The sequence below is a fragment of the Phascolarctos cinereus genome, unplaced genomic scaffold (genome assembly GCF_003287225.1).
Source record: "Phascolarctos cinereus isolate Bilbo 61053 unplaced genomic scaffold, phaCin_HiC Scaffold_3;HRSCAF=262, whole genome shotgun sequence".
NCBI lineage: Eukaryota > Metazoa > Chordata > Mammalia > Diprotodontia > Phascolarctidae > Phascolarctos > Phascolarctos cinereus.
The window spans coordinates 31,988,080-32,003,158 of record NW_027555736.1 but is presented as its reverse complement, the minus strand read 5'-3'; the positions used below and the strand labels follow the sequence as shown (position 1 = coordinate 32,003,158).

Sequence of the window (15,079 nt, the reverse complement as noted above, 5' to 3'; positions counted from 1 at the left end):
ATGAACTCCTGTGGCTGTTCATGCACTCCATCATTGGAAGTTTGAAGCTGAGGCTTGTGACTCTGCTAAAGAGAACCCTCTGCCATTATAGGTTGGACTAGATGGTCTTTAGGTCCCTTCCACCTCTGAGATTCTGTGTGTTGCAAGGGAGGAACACAGGAACCAAACCAAGGAGGAAGAGTCGGAGAGGGCAGAGGCTGAGGTCAGGATCCTGGACAGCTCAGCAGGCCCTCTCCTGGTGCCCCATGGATGGCAGAATTTGAAACCAGGTCAGCTGCCTCGTAATTCAGTGCTCTTACCCCTACACCCCCCCCCAACCTTAGGAATTTCACTTCTTAGTGTCTGAGGAAAACTGGAAGGGGTGTGGTAAGCTCTAAGCAACTCTTTTTCCGTTCTCCTACGTCTTATCAACTCTTTGTTTTCACGTCATCACAGAACTCTACCTGGAGGGAAACGCCTTATACAAGCTTCCGGATGAAGTTAGCTCCCTACATCGCCTCAAGATAATTAATTTGTCCCGGAATCAGTTCCGAGACTTCCCAGAGAAGCTCACTGCCCTGCTGGCCCTTGAGACCATCAACCTAGAAGAGAATTTCATTGTGGGTGAGTTATCCTTGAGACCACTCTGTGAGAGCAGCCGTCTCAGCATGGGAGTGATACCAGGGCTATCTTTCAGGCCCTTGCCAGGTGGTGCTGCCGAGGCAGAGAGTGTGCGAGGATCTGAACCTTCTGGCCTCCCTGCCCTCTGGCACAGATGACCTGGCCAAGCCCTTTGTCAGTGTCTCCCCCGCTCTGGCCCAGAGAGTGCGAAGCTGTGGGGCTTGTTTCATTCCTGGTACATGTATCCCCACTGCCTTGTCCCGGGCCTGGCACATGGTAGGCACTAGAATATGTGCTTGTTGACCAGTTCTTTCCCGTCTCCTACGCCTCTGTTCTTTTCTGTCCATGCTTTTAATAACAGCATTTCTCAGGTCTATAGAGCTTTGAAATGGACCCAGCCCTGTGGGGTGAGGGATAGAAAGATTAGCACCCCTATTTTAGGGATGGGGACACTGAGGATCAGGGAAGTGATCTCAGGGGGCCCCCTTAGTTGTACTGAAGTGTTTTAAGGGCTCTGACGTGGAGGAATCATTACCCTTGTGCTACTTGTCCTCAGAGGGCAGACCCAAGAGCAGTGGTTGGAAGTCCTTAGAGGCAGATTTGGGTCCAATACTAGGAACAACTTCCTAATCACTAAAGTGTCCCAAAGTACCATGGCCTGCCTTGGATGGCAGCGGCTGCTTCCTCCTCAGAGGTCTTCAGCAGACCCAAGAGGGGGACTCGTCTAGTCCATCATAGCAGAGATTCCTTTGTGGCTGCTGCAGAGGTCCTTTCTAGCCTTCAGATTTTGTATTCTGTGGGCCTTCTCAAGGTCATGCAGGTAGCAAGGTCAGAGCCAGGATTCAGACCTGGGTCCGCATTCTTGCCAAGCGGCCTCTTTAATTGTCTTAGCTTCCTCTTTAAATCAAACTAGAAATACCTCTTCCTATACTCCCCCTCAGTCCAGCCCCACAAACAAGACCCCAGGGACCCTGGAGATGGTGAAAGCAGAGGGAGGGAGTTGGAAGATGATGAGGGGCGAGCTTTCTGGAGCAGAGCTGAGAATCTCCCAGGAATTTGGGCAGGCACTATTGTTGTTATTATTGGTCTAGAACCAAAAGGGCCCCCAGAGGTCCATCTAGGTGAGGATACTGAGGCCCGGAGAGGGGAAGGGACTTGCCCCAGCTCACAGTAGTGGTAGATCTGGGATTGGAAACAAGACCGCTGGACTCCAGCCCTCTTTCCACTGCACTGCGCAGCCTCCAGACAACATCTGTAAAGCCCTTTGCCAGCCTTGAAGCACTGTGTTTTCTTGTTGTTGTTACTGCTGCTCTAGGGGTTGGGGACTTGAGAGATAATTAAGGTTTTGTGCCTTCCTTCTTGGAGCTTGTAACTGCCAACCATTACTAAGTTCGTTCTTAGAAAGACAAACACAATTAGGCTGCACGTGAGTGTTTATTTCTCTCAGAGCTTGCAGAACGTTCATATGGAGATACACGTGGGAGCTCGTTGTGCAAATGAGCCCAAGCGTGGAGAGACAAAGCAGACCTTACATCTTCAGAGCAGTTCCCTCTCACCCCTCCCTCCCTTCCTGGCTCAGGATGCCTGTGTCAGTCAAAATTATAGTCTCCATATGTGTTAACCATGATATGAGAAAGGAGTTTCTTAAGTGAATAGATTGTAAATACAATAAGATAGGAGAATGTCAAAGTGTCAGTTGAAATTATGGATCCAGGATGTCTGTGTTTCTTTTACCATTAATATGACATAATATAAAATAAGAAGAGTCCCATTATTCGAGACAATGTCTGGTTTGAGCCGCCTTGTCCTTGGTAGTCATAAACAGAAGACTGCTCCTGGTCAGCTTCATCTGGCCCTGTAGTTGCTGACACAGGAAGGGGCATTTTGAGTTCATTCAGAGAACAAAGCACAGCATGTCTGTTATGCCAGAGCATGCAAAGCATTATGGGAGGTTAAGCTCAGAGTGGGCCAAAATGTCTCTCCTGATTGGCCAATCCAGGTCTTAGGCCTTTCTCAAGTGTAGGGGGTTCAAAATGGTTTGGGGAGGTAAGGGAGGTAGAGCAAGGATTCGCTATAATACCAAACTGAATGTAAGTATATAAGAGAATCTGGACTTGGTGGCCAGAGGGCGTGTCCCATTCCTGCAGAGGCAGGAGTCAGCCATAGTCTTGGACCATCCCCAGGCACTTCTGCCATCGTTCTGTCCAGCCTCTCTCCTACCACAGGACACTGAAATTTCTTTACTTGGTCCCCATGTCAATTAGTGGGTGGTAACAGGAGGGTCTGATAGAGAGGGTAAGTGCATCCTCCTCACTGATTCACCATCTGATTCTAACAGGGGAAAAGTCTTTCCTAGTGAAGAGAGTCAGAGCAAGGGATAGAAACCCTGTCTAATCCAACCTCCATGCAGCTGCCAACATGATCTTAAAGCTCAGGTCATCCCAACCCCCCATAAATTCCAGACTTCCTGTAACTTCCAGAACCAAATACACAATTCTCTGTTTGGGACACAAAGCTCTTCATAACCTGGTTGACCCTCCCCCCTTCCCAGTCTTCTCACGCCTTACATCCCACTTCCTTCTGCAGTCCAGTGACACTGGTGCCCCTGTGTCTGCAATGCTCTCCCTCTTCATTGCACCTTCTGGCTTCCTTCCAGCCCTACCTTCTGTAGGCGCCATCCTTTTCTGATCTCCCTTCATCCTAGTACTGTTGAGGTTTAAGGGTGCTAGGACCTTGAAATTCAAGGACAAGTGACACAGGTCCTGCCTAGAATGAATTCAACCCAAGCCTTCTTTTAAAGATAAGGTTAGAATATTGGTCAGAGTGGGCGAGATTCTGAGAATCATCACTATTGGCCAGACTCTTAAGGAATCTAAGCAATTTAATGAAGGCGAGATAGACACTTATATACAGTAATCAAGGGGTGGCTAATAGCTGGAATGACTGGGGGGTAATAGAGAAGGACCCAGATGGGCTGAGTGCCCCAGGTGAACTCCAGGGAGCTGGGCCACATGGGAAAGTCCAGGGGCTTTTTCTTTTTAGGGTCCTGAACCAGGTCTTCTGACTCCAATCTTGCTCTGTCTCACCAGTCCCCTCCCCTCCTTCTGTTAGTCCTGCTCAGAATCCAAGATCTTGTAGCATGGTATAAAGTTGAGACAGATGGCGAAGCCTGGTAGAATCACCTCGCAGCTGGCCACGTGCAGAGATCATCAAGTTACAGCCGCCAACTCAAGGCTTGATGTCTCAGAGAAGTTTAAAAGCTAAGGGACGTGAGGAGTTTGGGGACAACATCTCCCTTTTCTAAATAGCTCTGTAAAAGCCAAGTGAACTGCAACATAGACACACTTACAGTGCCAGGAACTGGGGTGTCACTGTTCCCTAGTGCAGCCAAAAGAGGCCTGGATTTAGAGCCAGAGGCCCAGGTGCAAATCTCGCCTTTCCCACTTGCAATTCCTATGAGCCTGGGTAAGTGGACTAACTTCTCTGGGCTTCACTTTCCTCATCTGAAAAATAAAATGGGTGGCTGAGATGACTGGCTAAAGTCCCTTCTAGCTCTAGATCTGTGATTACATATCTCAATGTTGTTGTCAAGAATTTTATTTTTAAAAATGAGCAAGGAAATATGTTTCCCACAGTCAGGAATTCATGCAGTCCCTCAGCAGAAGCAAGTTTTGAGTAGAGGAGTGGTGTGGTCATAGCAGTGTATAGGGAGATTACTGTTCTGGAGCCCATAGGAGTTCACAAGTGTGGTGTGACCTCTGCTCTCTGATCTAGAAGAAGAGACTTTCTAATAAATAATTACAGTAGTGGTAGCAATGGCAGCTCACACTGTATGGCTTACTGAGCTTTGCACAGTCTTTAACATAGATTATCTCACTGGATCCTCACAATTACCCTGGGAGGGAGGTGCCACATAGTTGATAAGTGCCTGAAGTAGACTTTGAACTCAGATCTTCCTGACACCAAATCTGTTCTGTGTACAAGGCCACACAGGCTTCTGCAGATAGTTAAATTACAACACCAAGCAGGGCTTGGTAAAGGCTGAATGTGTGGTGTAAATAGGAATTACTATAGAGATCACCGTGGGTAGTGAGGAAAGACTTCCTGGAGGAGGAGACTTGACCTGGGCTTTGAATGATGAATAGAATTTAGATAAATGGAAAAGAGCAAAGGGTAGAGAAACATTCTAAGAATAATGAATAACTTGACCAAAAGTGATGAGCTTCTCTTCTTCAGGGAGTACTTCCCCCAAAATTCAGGGACCTGGTTCCAACCTGGCAGGAATGGGGAGGGGGCACCATAGGGCAGCTTTGCAAATAGCTGCCACCTCCCGGACCTTTCCAGGCCGGCAGCCAGGAGTCACAATCACATTCACTAAAACACCCTGAACCAAGGGTTCACAGGATTTCTAGCAGGAAGAAGCCCTAGAAAAGACCTAGTATAGGTCTTATAGAAGCCCAGAGATCAAATGAAATTTTAATCAATAGAGAAAGATTTAGGCTCAGAGCATTCAGTGTGTTAGCGCCCCCTCCCAGCTTTGTGTCATTGGCAGATTTGATAAACATGCTGCCTGTACCATAGTCAAAATGGTTGATCAATATTGTGAACAAAACAGGAATAAGTGGAGAACCTGGGGGCGCTCAGGGGGAGACGTGGCTCTAAATTGCAGAAGACATAAAGCAGTGGACTCTGAATGCCTGCTCTTTGGGTGCAGCCTTCAGGACCTCGTCACTCTGCCTTCTCAACAAGAAGAGCACAGAAGAAGACATTATCAAATGCTTTGAGAAGATCTGGGCAAAGCATGTTTACAACATTCTTGTGATCCTCCATCCAGCAGTCCTGGTGTAGGGTCCGGAATTCCCCTGCACAGGGATATTCATACGCTCCACCCCTAAATAGTGGGACAAGGTTGATATCAAAGAGACAGACTGGGAACTCCAGATTGATTGTAGGTAGTAGTTGAATCAATTAGGTTACTTACAGTGGGGCAGAATGATGGATCCCTGCCAAGAGTGTAACAATCTTCAGTCTGGGGTGGCGGCCAGACAATTCAGTGGATCCCTGCAAAGATCCCAGGAAAGCCTGTAGAATTATAAAAATCAGACAAAGGGAGGAACAATAGAACCCATGGCTACTAATTCGTGGATAGTTTGGGTTTTCTGCTTAGTAACGAGCTCATTTCTGAGCCTGGACATTAAGCCAATGTTGTTGGGTCAATTCCCAAATACAGGATTGTGTGCTGGTCACAGACTGGTCAGTGTGTTTGTGTGACAGCTGTCACTGGACACATTATCTGAGTTATGACTCAGTGTCTGAATTATGATTCTAACAGGTCACCATGTCCAAGCTTCCACTTTTCACAGAGTTTTAAGTTATGGCTTTCACTTCTTAGTATTTTTTATGGCTTTTCCCCAGTAGGTACTCCACACCTGGTTAAAAAGAAAAAGCTTTGTCTAGAGTGACCTCTTGGTGGAGCCACACTGTCATTGTGCCCAGACCAGGTAAAGAGGAAGGAGAGGCAGAGTTACCAGGCTTATGATCTCTTTCCCATACTCTTCATCTTTTTCTTCTTTCTGTCCAGGTGGTCTGTAGACAATTTTGCTTCTGTTTCTAGAGAACTTTTACTTCTAGGTAGACAGTTTTACAAAAAACACTGATAAGCTGTAAAGAGTCCAGAGGAAGGCAGCTAGGTTAGTGGAGGGCTGCGAGATCATGTCATATGAGAACCAGCTGAAAGGAACTGGGTCTATTTGACCTGGACAAGACTTGGAGGGACAAGACAGGATAGCTGAATTCAAGTATTTGAAGGGCTATTATATAGAAGGGGGAGCAGACTTGTTGAGATTGATCCCAGAAGGCAGAACTAGGAGAGACCAGTTTAGGCCTGATGTCAGGAAGTGCCACCTGAAAATGAGCGCCATCCAAAAGTGGGATTAACTACCTTCAGAGAGAATGGGCTCCCTAGCCTCAAAGGTCTTCAAGCAGAAATGGAATTAACCACCTTACCACTGAAGGTCTTCAAGCAGGAGCTGGATGGCCTCTTGTCTGATGTTCTGAAGGGATTCTGGCTCAAGTCCAAGCTGGGCAAGATGCTCCCCAGTGTCCTTTCTGACTCTGAGATTCTGTCATTCTGGAGTAGCCATGAAGCGGGCTTCTCCCTTAAACCTGCGTTAGTCAACACGTTGTCCAGTTTACATTTTAGCAGCAATAGCGTAGATGTTTTTCCCGCAGTTCCTTCATGTTCCCCAAAGTGGAGATTACTAGGAAGGAGGAAAGAGTTGTTGATAGGAGGCAGATCATGCCCTATGTCCTCTGATTGAAGTAGGCAGAACTTCTGGTCATCTTCCCATGGGACACCCTGTTGCCCTTGCAAAGGCTGTCTCCCATTCCCTGAACTAAACAATCAAGTATGTAGTTGTTCAGGGTCCATCCTGTTCCAGGCTGTATTCGAAATGCTGAGGATAAAAAGACTGCAAATGAAACAGTCCCTGCTCTCAAGGACCGGACATTCAGAACCTCCCCCATCACCTCTGCCTTCTAGAATCCCTGGTCTCCTTCAAAGCTCAGTTCCCACAGGAAAATCTTTCCTTATCCTTCCCCAACCCCTCCACAGCTGCTGGTGCTTCCATCCAAATGACCTGAGATTTATTTGCTGTGTTTGTGTGTGTATACATAAATGTATGATATGTATGTGTATACAAAGAAATATATGTATATGTGTGTGTGTGTACGTATATGCACAGACATACACATATGTGTGTGTTACGTGCATATTTACGTTGTCTGTCTAGATACAGTGTGAGCTTCTGGAGAGTTGGGATTGCTTCACTTTTGTACTCCCAGGACCTGGCGTGTAGTAGGCACTTGATGCTCCTTGACGGATAGATTGATCAGCTGGTGCCTTCTAGATGCTTTACAGTATAATGACCGAGTGTCCAGAGCCCTAGAACACTTAGCTGTGTGACTCTGGGCCAGTCATTCGCCTCTCAGAGCATCTATTTCCTTATTGTAAAGCAAAGAGTCATGTTTGTGCCAGCCACAAAGGACTATTTGAATGGCAGTGACTTCTCACCTCCTTGCCTTCTGTAGCAGGGAAGCTCTTACTTCTGAGGCCCTGGAGTAGGCCAGTATGGTGGCAGAGCTTTCCACATTGGGGATAGGACCAGCGTCCTTTGGTCACAGGCCTGGCAGGTTCTCTTGGCCTTTTCCATACAATTCCATTTGGGGGGAACAAGATTGAACCACAGATCTGTAGAACTGGAAGGGACCTTTGAGTTCATTTTGTCCAGGGGTTCATAGTCATGGGATTTCAGGAGCTCTGTGAATTTTTTAAAAAAATATTTCAATTGTTGTATTTCAACTGGTTTCTTATGTATTTTCTTTTATGCATTTCAAAGCATTATTCAGAGAAGGGGTCCATAGATTTCATGAGATTGCCAAAGGGGGCCATGACCCAGAAAATGTTAAGAACTTGGAGACAAGTCCACCCTCCCCCACCATGCTTTTTTTTACAGGTCAGGAGTTTGAGGCCCAGAAAAGAGACATGGCTTGTCCAAGATCCCAAAGTGCGTTAGGACTAGAATTCCAACCTTCTGCTTCCCAGTCTCGTACTCTGTCTTCCAAACCACTTTGTCTCAGTGAAGCTCAGGGCATGTCAAATGAGCAGTTAGGAGCCACATTACCCCCTGGCCCCTGATGAGATGTTCTGCAAGCAGCACCAGCCCCAGACTGCTGAAAGAACACTGATTAGCCGAGCACAGGAAGCATGGTATATGAGCCTCGGCCTCGAGTCAGGGTCTTGATCCACTTTGGCTGGACGCGAGGGTGGATGGAAGAGGTGAGGCAGCAGCAAGGACCTGGCTTTGCCAGATGTCCTGGTCCAGTGCAACAGGATGGCATCCCCTAGTCAGGACTCCCATTTTCTCCATTTGTGTGCTCTGTAGATGTTGGGGTGCTAAGCTGATAGCTGGCCCAAGAGGGAGGGGTGAAGCTCTGAGTTGTGGCAAAGGATGGATGGTCTGTTGTTGCTACTGTTGTTTTTCCTACAAGAAGCCATAGTCAGGCTAGACAGCAGCACCCAAAGACTCCTACTTTCTTCTGCCTGGGAGCCCAGACCTGTCAACAGAAGGGACGCTCCCAGTGGAGGGGGCAGAACCTGGAGAGAGCAAACCCCGCATCAGGTGGACAGCTCAGGCCCTCTGATATCCTTTCTGAACCACTGATGGAGGCAGCGTGGGGAGAGAAGGCAAGGATTATGATTGTGAAGACAGAAGTTGTGACGTGTCATTCCTTGTTCAGCTTTCTGTCCTCTCTCCCCTGCTGCCACCCTGTGTTCCCTTATGATAATAGATTGAGAACTGGAAGAGACCAACCCCCATCATCTTGTGGTTGGAGACACTGAGGCCGGAAAGTGACTTGTATAAGGTCATACAGGGCAGAGCTGGGATTTGAACGCAGGTCTTCTGACTTTTCCACTGTACCACAGCTCTCACACTTGTGCAACAAGCAGGCTGACAGTGACAAGGCGGGTCACAGGGTCTACAGTGATGCCAGGACCGCTTGCTAGGCCTTTTGGCTGGCCACGCATCAGGCAGTGAAGAGAGGTCTGGTCAAGGAGCAACAAAGGAAGGACAAAGACTTCTGGCTTGATGTCAGTGGCAGAGAGAGACTTTAAGATACGACACAGGCACATCTGGAGTCCTTTATACAGATGATTCTCAGGTCTTTATCTCCATCCCAGGAAGGAAGGAAGGGAGGAAGGAAGGAAAGGAATAAGGAAATAAGCACTTATTAGCCGGACACTGTGCTGGGTGTTACAATGATGATGATGTGACGATGACTAACATTTATATGGTACGTGCTACGTGCCAGGCACTGGGCTAAGTGCTTTACGGTTATTGTCTCATTTGATCCTCACAACGACCTGGGAGGTAAGTGCTATTATTATCCTCATTTTACAGCTAAAGAAACTGAGGCAGACAGAGGTTGAGTGACTTACTCAGCTAGTAAGTGTTTGAGGGTGATTTCGAACTACGGTCTTCTTGACTTTGGGCCCAGTACTCTATCCACTGTGCAACCAACTGTTGCAACCAACTACCTAAAAGACAGCTTAGAACAGTGGAAAGAGCTCTGAAGAGAGGCAGCCTGGTATAGTGGATAGAGTGCTGGGCTTGGAGTCAGGAAGACCTGGGTTCAAAGCCCATCATTGGCCCTTACTAGCTTTTTGACTCTGGGCACCTCACTTAATTCTCTCTGAACCTGTTTCCTCATATGTAAAATGAACGGTTTGTAATGGATGACCTCAAAGGTCCTTTCCTGCTCTAAATCTGTGAGCCTGTGAATTTGGAGCCAGAAGACTTGGATTCAGTTTCCAACTCTGCCACTCCCTAACTATACAACCTTGAGCAAATCCCTTGACCTCTCTGGGGTTCAGCTTCCTCATCTTTAAAATGAAGAGGTTGGACTCCCTGGACTCTGATGCCCCTGGCAATTTTCAAGTGATGAACTCAACTCTGTTCATCATGGCAGACCCTTCCCTCTGCTTTGAAAACATTCACCAGCACATTCTTGCTTGCAGGCACACAGTAGGCACCCAACGAGGTAGGGCCGTGGCAATCCCAGAGACCAGGAACAGCCCTCTAGGAAGCAGCGCCCCGGAAGATGGGAGACCTTGGTGAGTTGGAGGCATCCAGCCTGCTCATAGAGCAGCCACAGAACGGCAGTGAGGCCGCATTCGAAGTGATGGTGGCCAAGAGTGTTAATGGGCACGTCTTGGGCAGTCAGAGCTGCCGCTGTCAGCCTGTGTTCCTCTTGGAAGAACCTGAGACTTCTCTGAGCAAAGAGCCTTTTACATACTTGGTCTCTTACCAGTTGCTAGGGCTCATCCTTGTCACATACCCAGAGGTGAATTCATATTGAATCACAAACCTCCCAGGGAGTCCAGATACTCATCTGGCCTCTGCTCTCAGGACACCAATTACAAGAAATGCCAAAAAATAGTAAAAATTCTGTGAAAATCATTATTATGCTTTTTTTTAACAAATGGAGAAACTGAGGCTCAGAGAAGTTCACTGGCTTTCTCAGAGGCATGCAGCTCATGAGCATTGAGGATGGGTTTGAAACCAGACTTCCTGCCCACAAACCCAGTGCCCTTCACTGTGTCCTGTTGCGATGAACCAATATTGAAGATTCTTAGAAGTCTTCCAAATTGCTTTCAGTTATGGTTGGCTCTGACTTAGCACAGTCTCTGCTACCTCCTGCATCTGTAGGATGGCCTGGGTGGAGTTCAGACAGCAGCAGTCCTAGGACAAGTTAGTGTGCTGTTATTATTCTATTCTGTTTAATATTGAATGGATTATTACAGGGTAGAGAAGATGACCCCTTTTGGTTATTAAATTAAAGTATTGATATAAAGGCTTACTCATGCATCTACTTCTTTGTCATTGAATTAAAGTAGAGGAAGTCTGTGGTCCTTTGGGCTCATTTCAGGCATCAGCCCGAGTACTAAGGGGGCTATGGGATGACATGTATGTCCTCCTGCTCCCATGGGATTTTAGTTTGTTCTGCCAGGTCTCTTTGTTTGTAATATATTTCTATTGATATCTTTTGTTTTTATATAGCCTGCATTTACCAGGGTCCTTTCCCCTGCCCCCTCTCAGAAAGCTGTCTCTTATAACACAGAATTTTAAAAGAGAAAGAGAAGAAAAAATTCAGCCAAGCTAATCAACACATTGAAAAAGATTGAACTTGATAGGCGGTGCTCTGCATCCACAGCCTCTCACTTCTGCAAAGGAGTCTGGGAGGTGGGGGATGGGGGGGATGTCTTCTCCTTTCTCTGGAGCCAACCTTGTTCTTTGTAATTTTGAAATATTCAGTTTTGATTGTTTTGTGGTGATTCTTTCCATTTATATTGTGATCAAAACATGTATTTATTTTTTGTGTCTATGTTTATTTTTTTAAAATACTGTTTCATTTTTCCCCAATTACATGTGAAGACAATTTTTAAGCTTCTTTTTTTAAAGTCAAAAGTATTTATTAAGCCCCTACTATGTGCCAGACACTATGTTAAGCACTAGAGACAGAAAGATAGAACAGCCCTGCCCTCAAGGAGCTCATGTTCTAACCAGAGAAACAGCGGGTCAGCAGCTGGCCAGAGATGAGACAAGCAGCATGCCGGCCCAGGAGGCCGTCTGGGACGGGAGGCGCCAGCACTGAGGGGGCGGGATAGCAGCCAGCATGCGGATTGTTTTCCTGGCTCTGGCTTCTTCACTTTGCATTGGTCCATGCAAGTCCATGGCCCTCACATTCATGCATAGTAATATTCCATTGTACGTATCTACTATAGTTTATTTAGCCAGTTCCCAAATTAATGGGCATCTTCTTTGTGTTGCTATAAATATTTTAGTTCACATGGAGAGTTCCTTTTTGTCCTTATATTCTGAAAGCTTTTCATTCTGTGTCTCTTGGAGATGATGTATATTCAGTATGACAACCTATTGAAAAGGCCATATTTCAATTTTTATGGGTTAATGTTGCATCCAAGCGCTTGAAGATAACACTTCTGTCAGAATGATTCTCTGATTCCAGAACATTTTCTTTGTTGCATTCTCAAGGATGTTTTGGGGTTTGTATTTGTTGCCCAGTCTACTACATTATAAAGGTTTCTGGTGTACAATAAATACTAGCTACCTGATAATGTTGTTCCAGGTACTGTCAAAGAAAAACTATCAGTGCTGTACTCTGTGTTTTAAGCACAAGCTAACCAGAAACACTTTTTATTCATTTACAATTATCCTGAATGAAACTGTTGTTCTGCTTGAGAGAGAAATGTCCAAACTAACAGAGGCCCCTAATGCCCTGGGGAATATGTCTCTAACACAAGACATATTTGAAGGAATATTTATAGGAATCTTGAATAAGGGAAATAGTGAAGGATGAGAAAACATAGTTCCATATGGTTTATCATATTGGAAGATAAAGATTGACGCTTTGCTTCATTAATCTAAAAGAGTCACCACTTAATATCAAAGAATAATTTTCCTAAAACTGATCAATCCCCCTCTGACCATTCTCTTCAATGGCTCTTCTCTCTTCTCCTGCCCCATCTTCATATCGGGCACAGGTGATCTGAAGTAGTCAAAGAGATCTCTTCTTTTTCTTAGGGGGATCGTTATCTTACCCCCTTGAGGGAGTAGGGGCAAAGGCTCTTATCAACCAAGAGTTCCTCCTGCTTGTCTTTGTCTGGTAGCTAGCTGATGAGGAGAGAAGGGAGCAGGACATAGTTTCTAGACTGATAGAGAAAGACTGAAAAGGGTTAGCCTTTCAGATTGGTTCAAAGGCTTCAGATCAGATACATTTAAAAATGCTTTCTTAACATTTCTGAAAGGGAGGAGGGGAGGTATTTTGTCTGCTTCCGCTGTATCCAGTAGGTATTAAAGTTTTGCAGTCTATAGTGGTTTCTTGCTCAGTTTGCACTGTTTCACTGCATAATCTTCCTTGATCAGTAAATCCTGGCTCCTTGAGGATGTGTTCGGAAATTTCAGGTTGCTATGACATGACCCAAAATTGCTGTAATAAGCCCCTTTATTTCCATAAACAACACTGCATGACTCAGCCCTTCTTTGTCAGCAGGTTGTTGGGGGAGTTCATTTGTATGGCGCTTTTGGAGGTTGGACCTCAGCCATGTCATAAGCCGATTCACCTGGACGTCACTCTCTTTGGAGTTGGTTCAACAAAGACAGTAGTGTGGACCTATTGTCAGCTTTTGCTGTGGCTTTGTGGAGTGAGATCTGTTTGTTCCAGACACGTATTAACCACCTACTGTGCACAGGATTTCCGGATGTCTTGGAAGACTAAAAACTGTGGGTGACCGGAAGGGCAGTGGCAGTGTTGGCATGAATGGGCTGCAGCATGTTCCCATGGATGACTTGTGCACGAGAAGAGCCTCGAGGTGATTTGTTCATGGTCAAACCTGTTAGAAGCAAGATCTGAACCCAGGTCACCCAGACTCTGAGACTAACCTGGAAGCAGGAGAACAATTAGGAAGCTCTTACATTAGTCCAGATGGGAGATAATGAAAGCTTGGAAATCAAGTTGGGGTCTTGTGAGTGAAGAGGGAAAGACGGTTACGGGAGGCGTTTTAAAGGTAGAGTCAGTAAGGTTTGGTAAGTGATTGAATGTGAGATGGGTAGGGAGGGAGAGGCAAAGTCAAGGACGTCGCTCTCCAAGGTTACAAATCTGGGCTGATGCTGTTGCCTTTGACAGAAAAGCAATGTTTGGAGGCAGTGTGGGGAGAAAGATGTTGAACTGGATTTTGGACATGGTGAGTTTGAGGTGCATATGCTGGAGACGTCCAGCAGACATCTGTCCTGCCCCTAAGACATCTGGGAGTAGATTTTAGAGGGTCTCCGAACTTGGATGGAAAAAAAAATTACATGTTTATTTTCACTAATTGCTAACTGAAATATGTCATTTCCTTCAAATCTTTAAGAATATTGGGAGAGGATTCTGGGAAGATGGTGGAGTAGGTCAGAAAATTTCAAACTCTCAAGATTTCCTCCACGAAAGAGATAAAATAGTGCCTCTGGGCGAACATAGAGCCATGAAAACAAACAAGAGTAGGGGCAGAAGAGGGCTCCTCCTGGGACAATTGGAGAAGATCTGGAGGAGAATCTGGGACAAGATTTTGTCCCTGTGAAAAGTAAACACCTCTAGGCTAGGGTCAGCTTCAGCAGTAAGTGGTGAGCCCTGGGGCTGGCTGGTTTGGGAGGCTGCCTTGGCCCCACCCCAAGGACAGTGAGAGGAGTTGGGGGTCTGACCTGGAGAAGAGAGAGGGAGCCTCTGCTGACAAGGAACACCAGAGCCAGCTGGGCTGTGGAGACGGGGTGGGGGCCAGAAGGAACCAGCACAGGCCTGGCGAGTGCAGAAGTGGTGGGTTGGGGACACCTCTCTATGGGCACTTACAGGAGGCTGGAGGTCAGAAGGGTGAACTGAAGAGGATTAGAGGCACCATCCCCCAGGACTAGAAGCGATGATAAAAACTAAATTATTGCCCAAAAAATGCACAGGCAAAGGAGAAAGAATCCAACCATAGAGGGCTATTATGGGAATAGAGAAGATCAGGGTTCATCTTCAGAGGAGGATACCAAAGTAAAGAAGTCCTCTTCTACCCCAAAGAGTAATGTCAGATGGTCACCTGCCCAAAAAGAACTCATTGAAGAACTTAAAAAAGACATTTAAAAATCAAATGAGGGAGACTGAGGAAAAACTAAAAAGAAAAATAAGAATAATACAAGAAAAACAAGAAAATTATGAAAAGAAAATCAACCAAGTGGAAAAGGAGATCCAGAATCTTAAGGAAGAAAATGACTCCTTGAAAATCAGAAATTGGTCAAGGGGAAGCCAGTGAAGTTATCAGAGATAAAGAAATTTTAAAAATATATCAAGAATGAAAAAGTAGAAGAGAATGTAAAACATCTCA

The 15,079-nt window shown here is 46.1% G+C and overlaps 1 protein-coding gene across 14 annotated transcripts in view; it reads left to right on the top strand.

Annotated features, from left to right (window-relative positions):
• LRRC20 (leucine rich repeat containing 20) overlaps nt 1-15,079 on the top strand; it is a 96,400-nt gene that overhangs the window by 65,319 nt on the left and 16,002 nt on the right. For 12 of the 14 annotated variants that reach the window (XR_002322152.2, XR_002322150.2, XR_002322151.2 and 9 more), the window contains one exon: nt 436-603. The exons of the other annotated variants lie outside the window; for them this stretch is intronic. Coding sequence is in view for 9 of the 12 variants with exons in the window: in XM_020975168.2 (XP_020830827.1) it covers nt 436-603 (168 nt within the window). In the remaining 3 variants the exon portion in view is untranslated. The remainder of the gene's footprint in view (nt 1-435; nt 604-15,079) is intronic. 14 annotated transcript variants of the gene reach the window in all.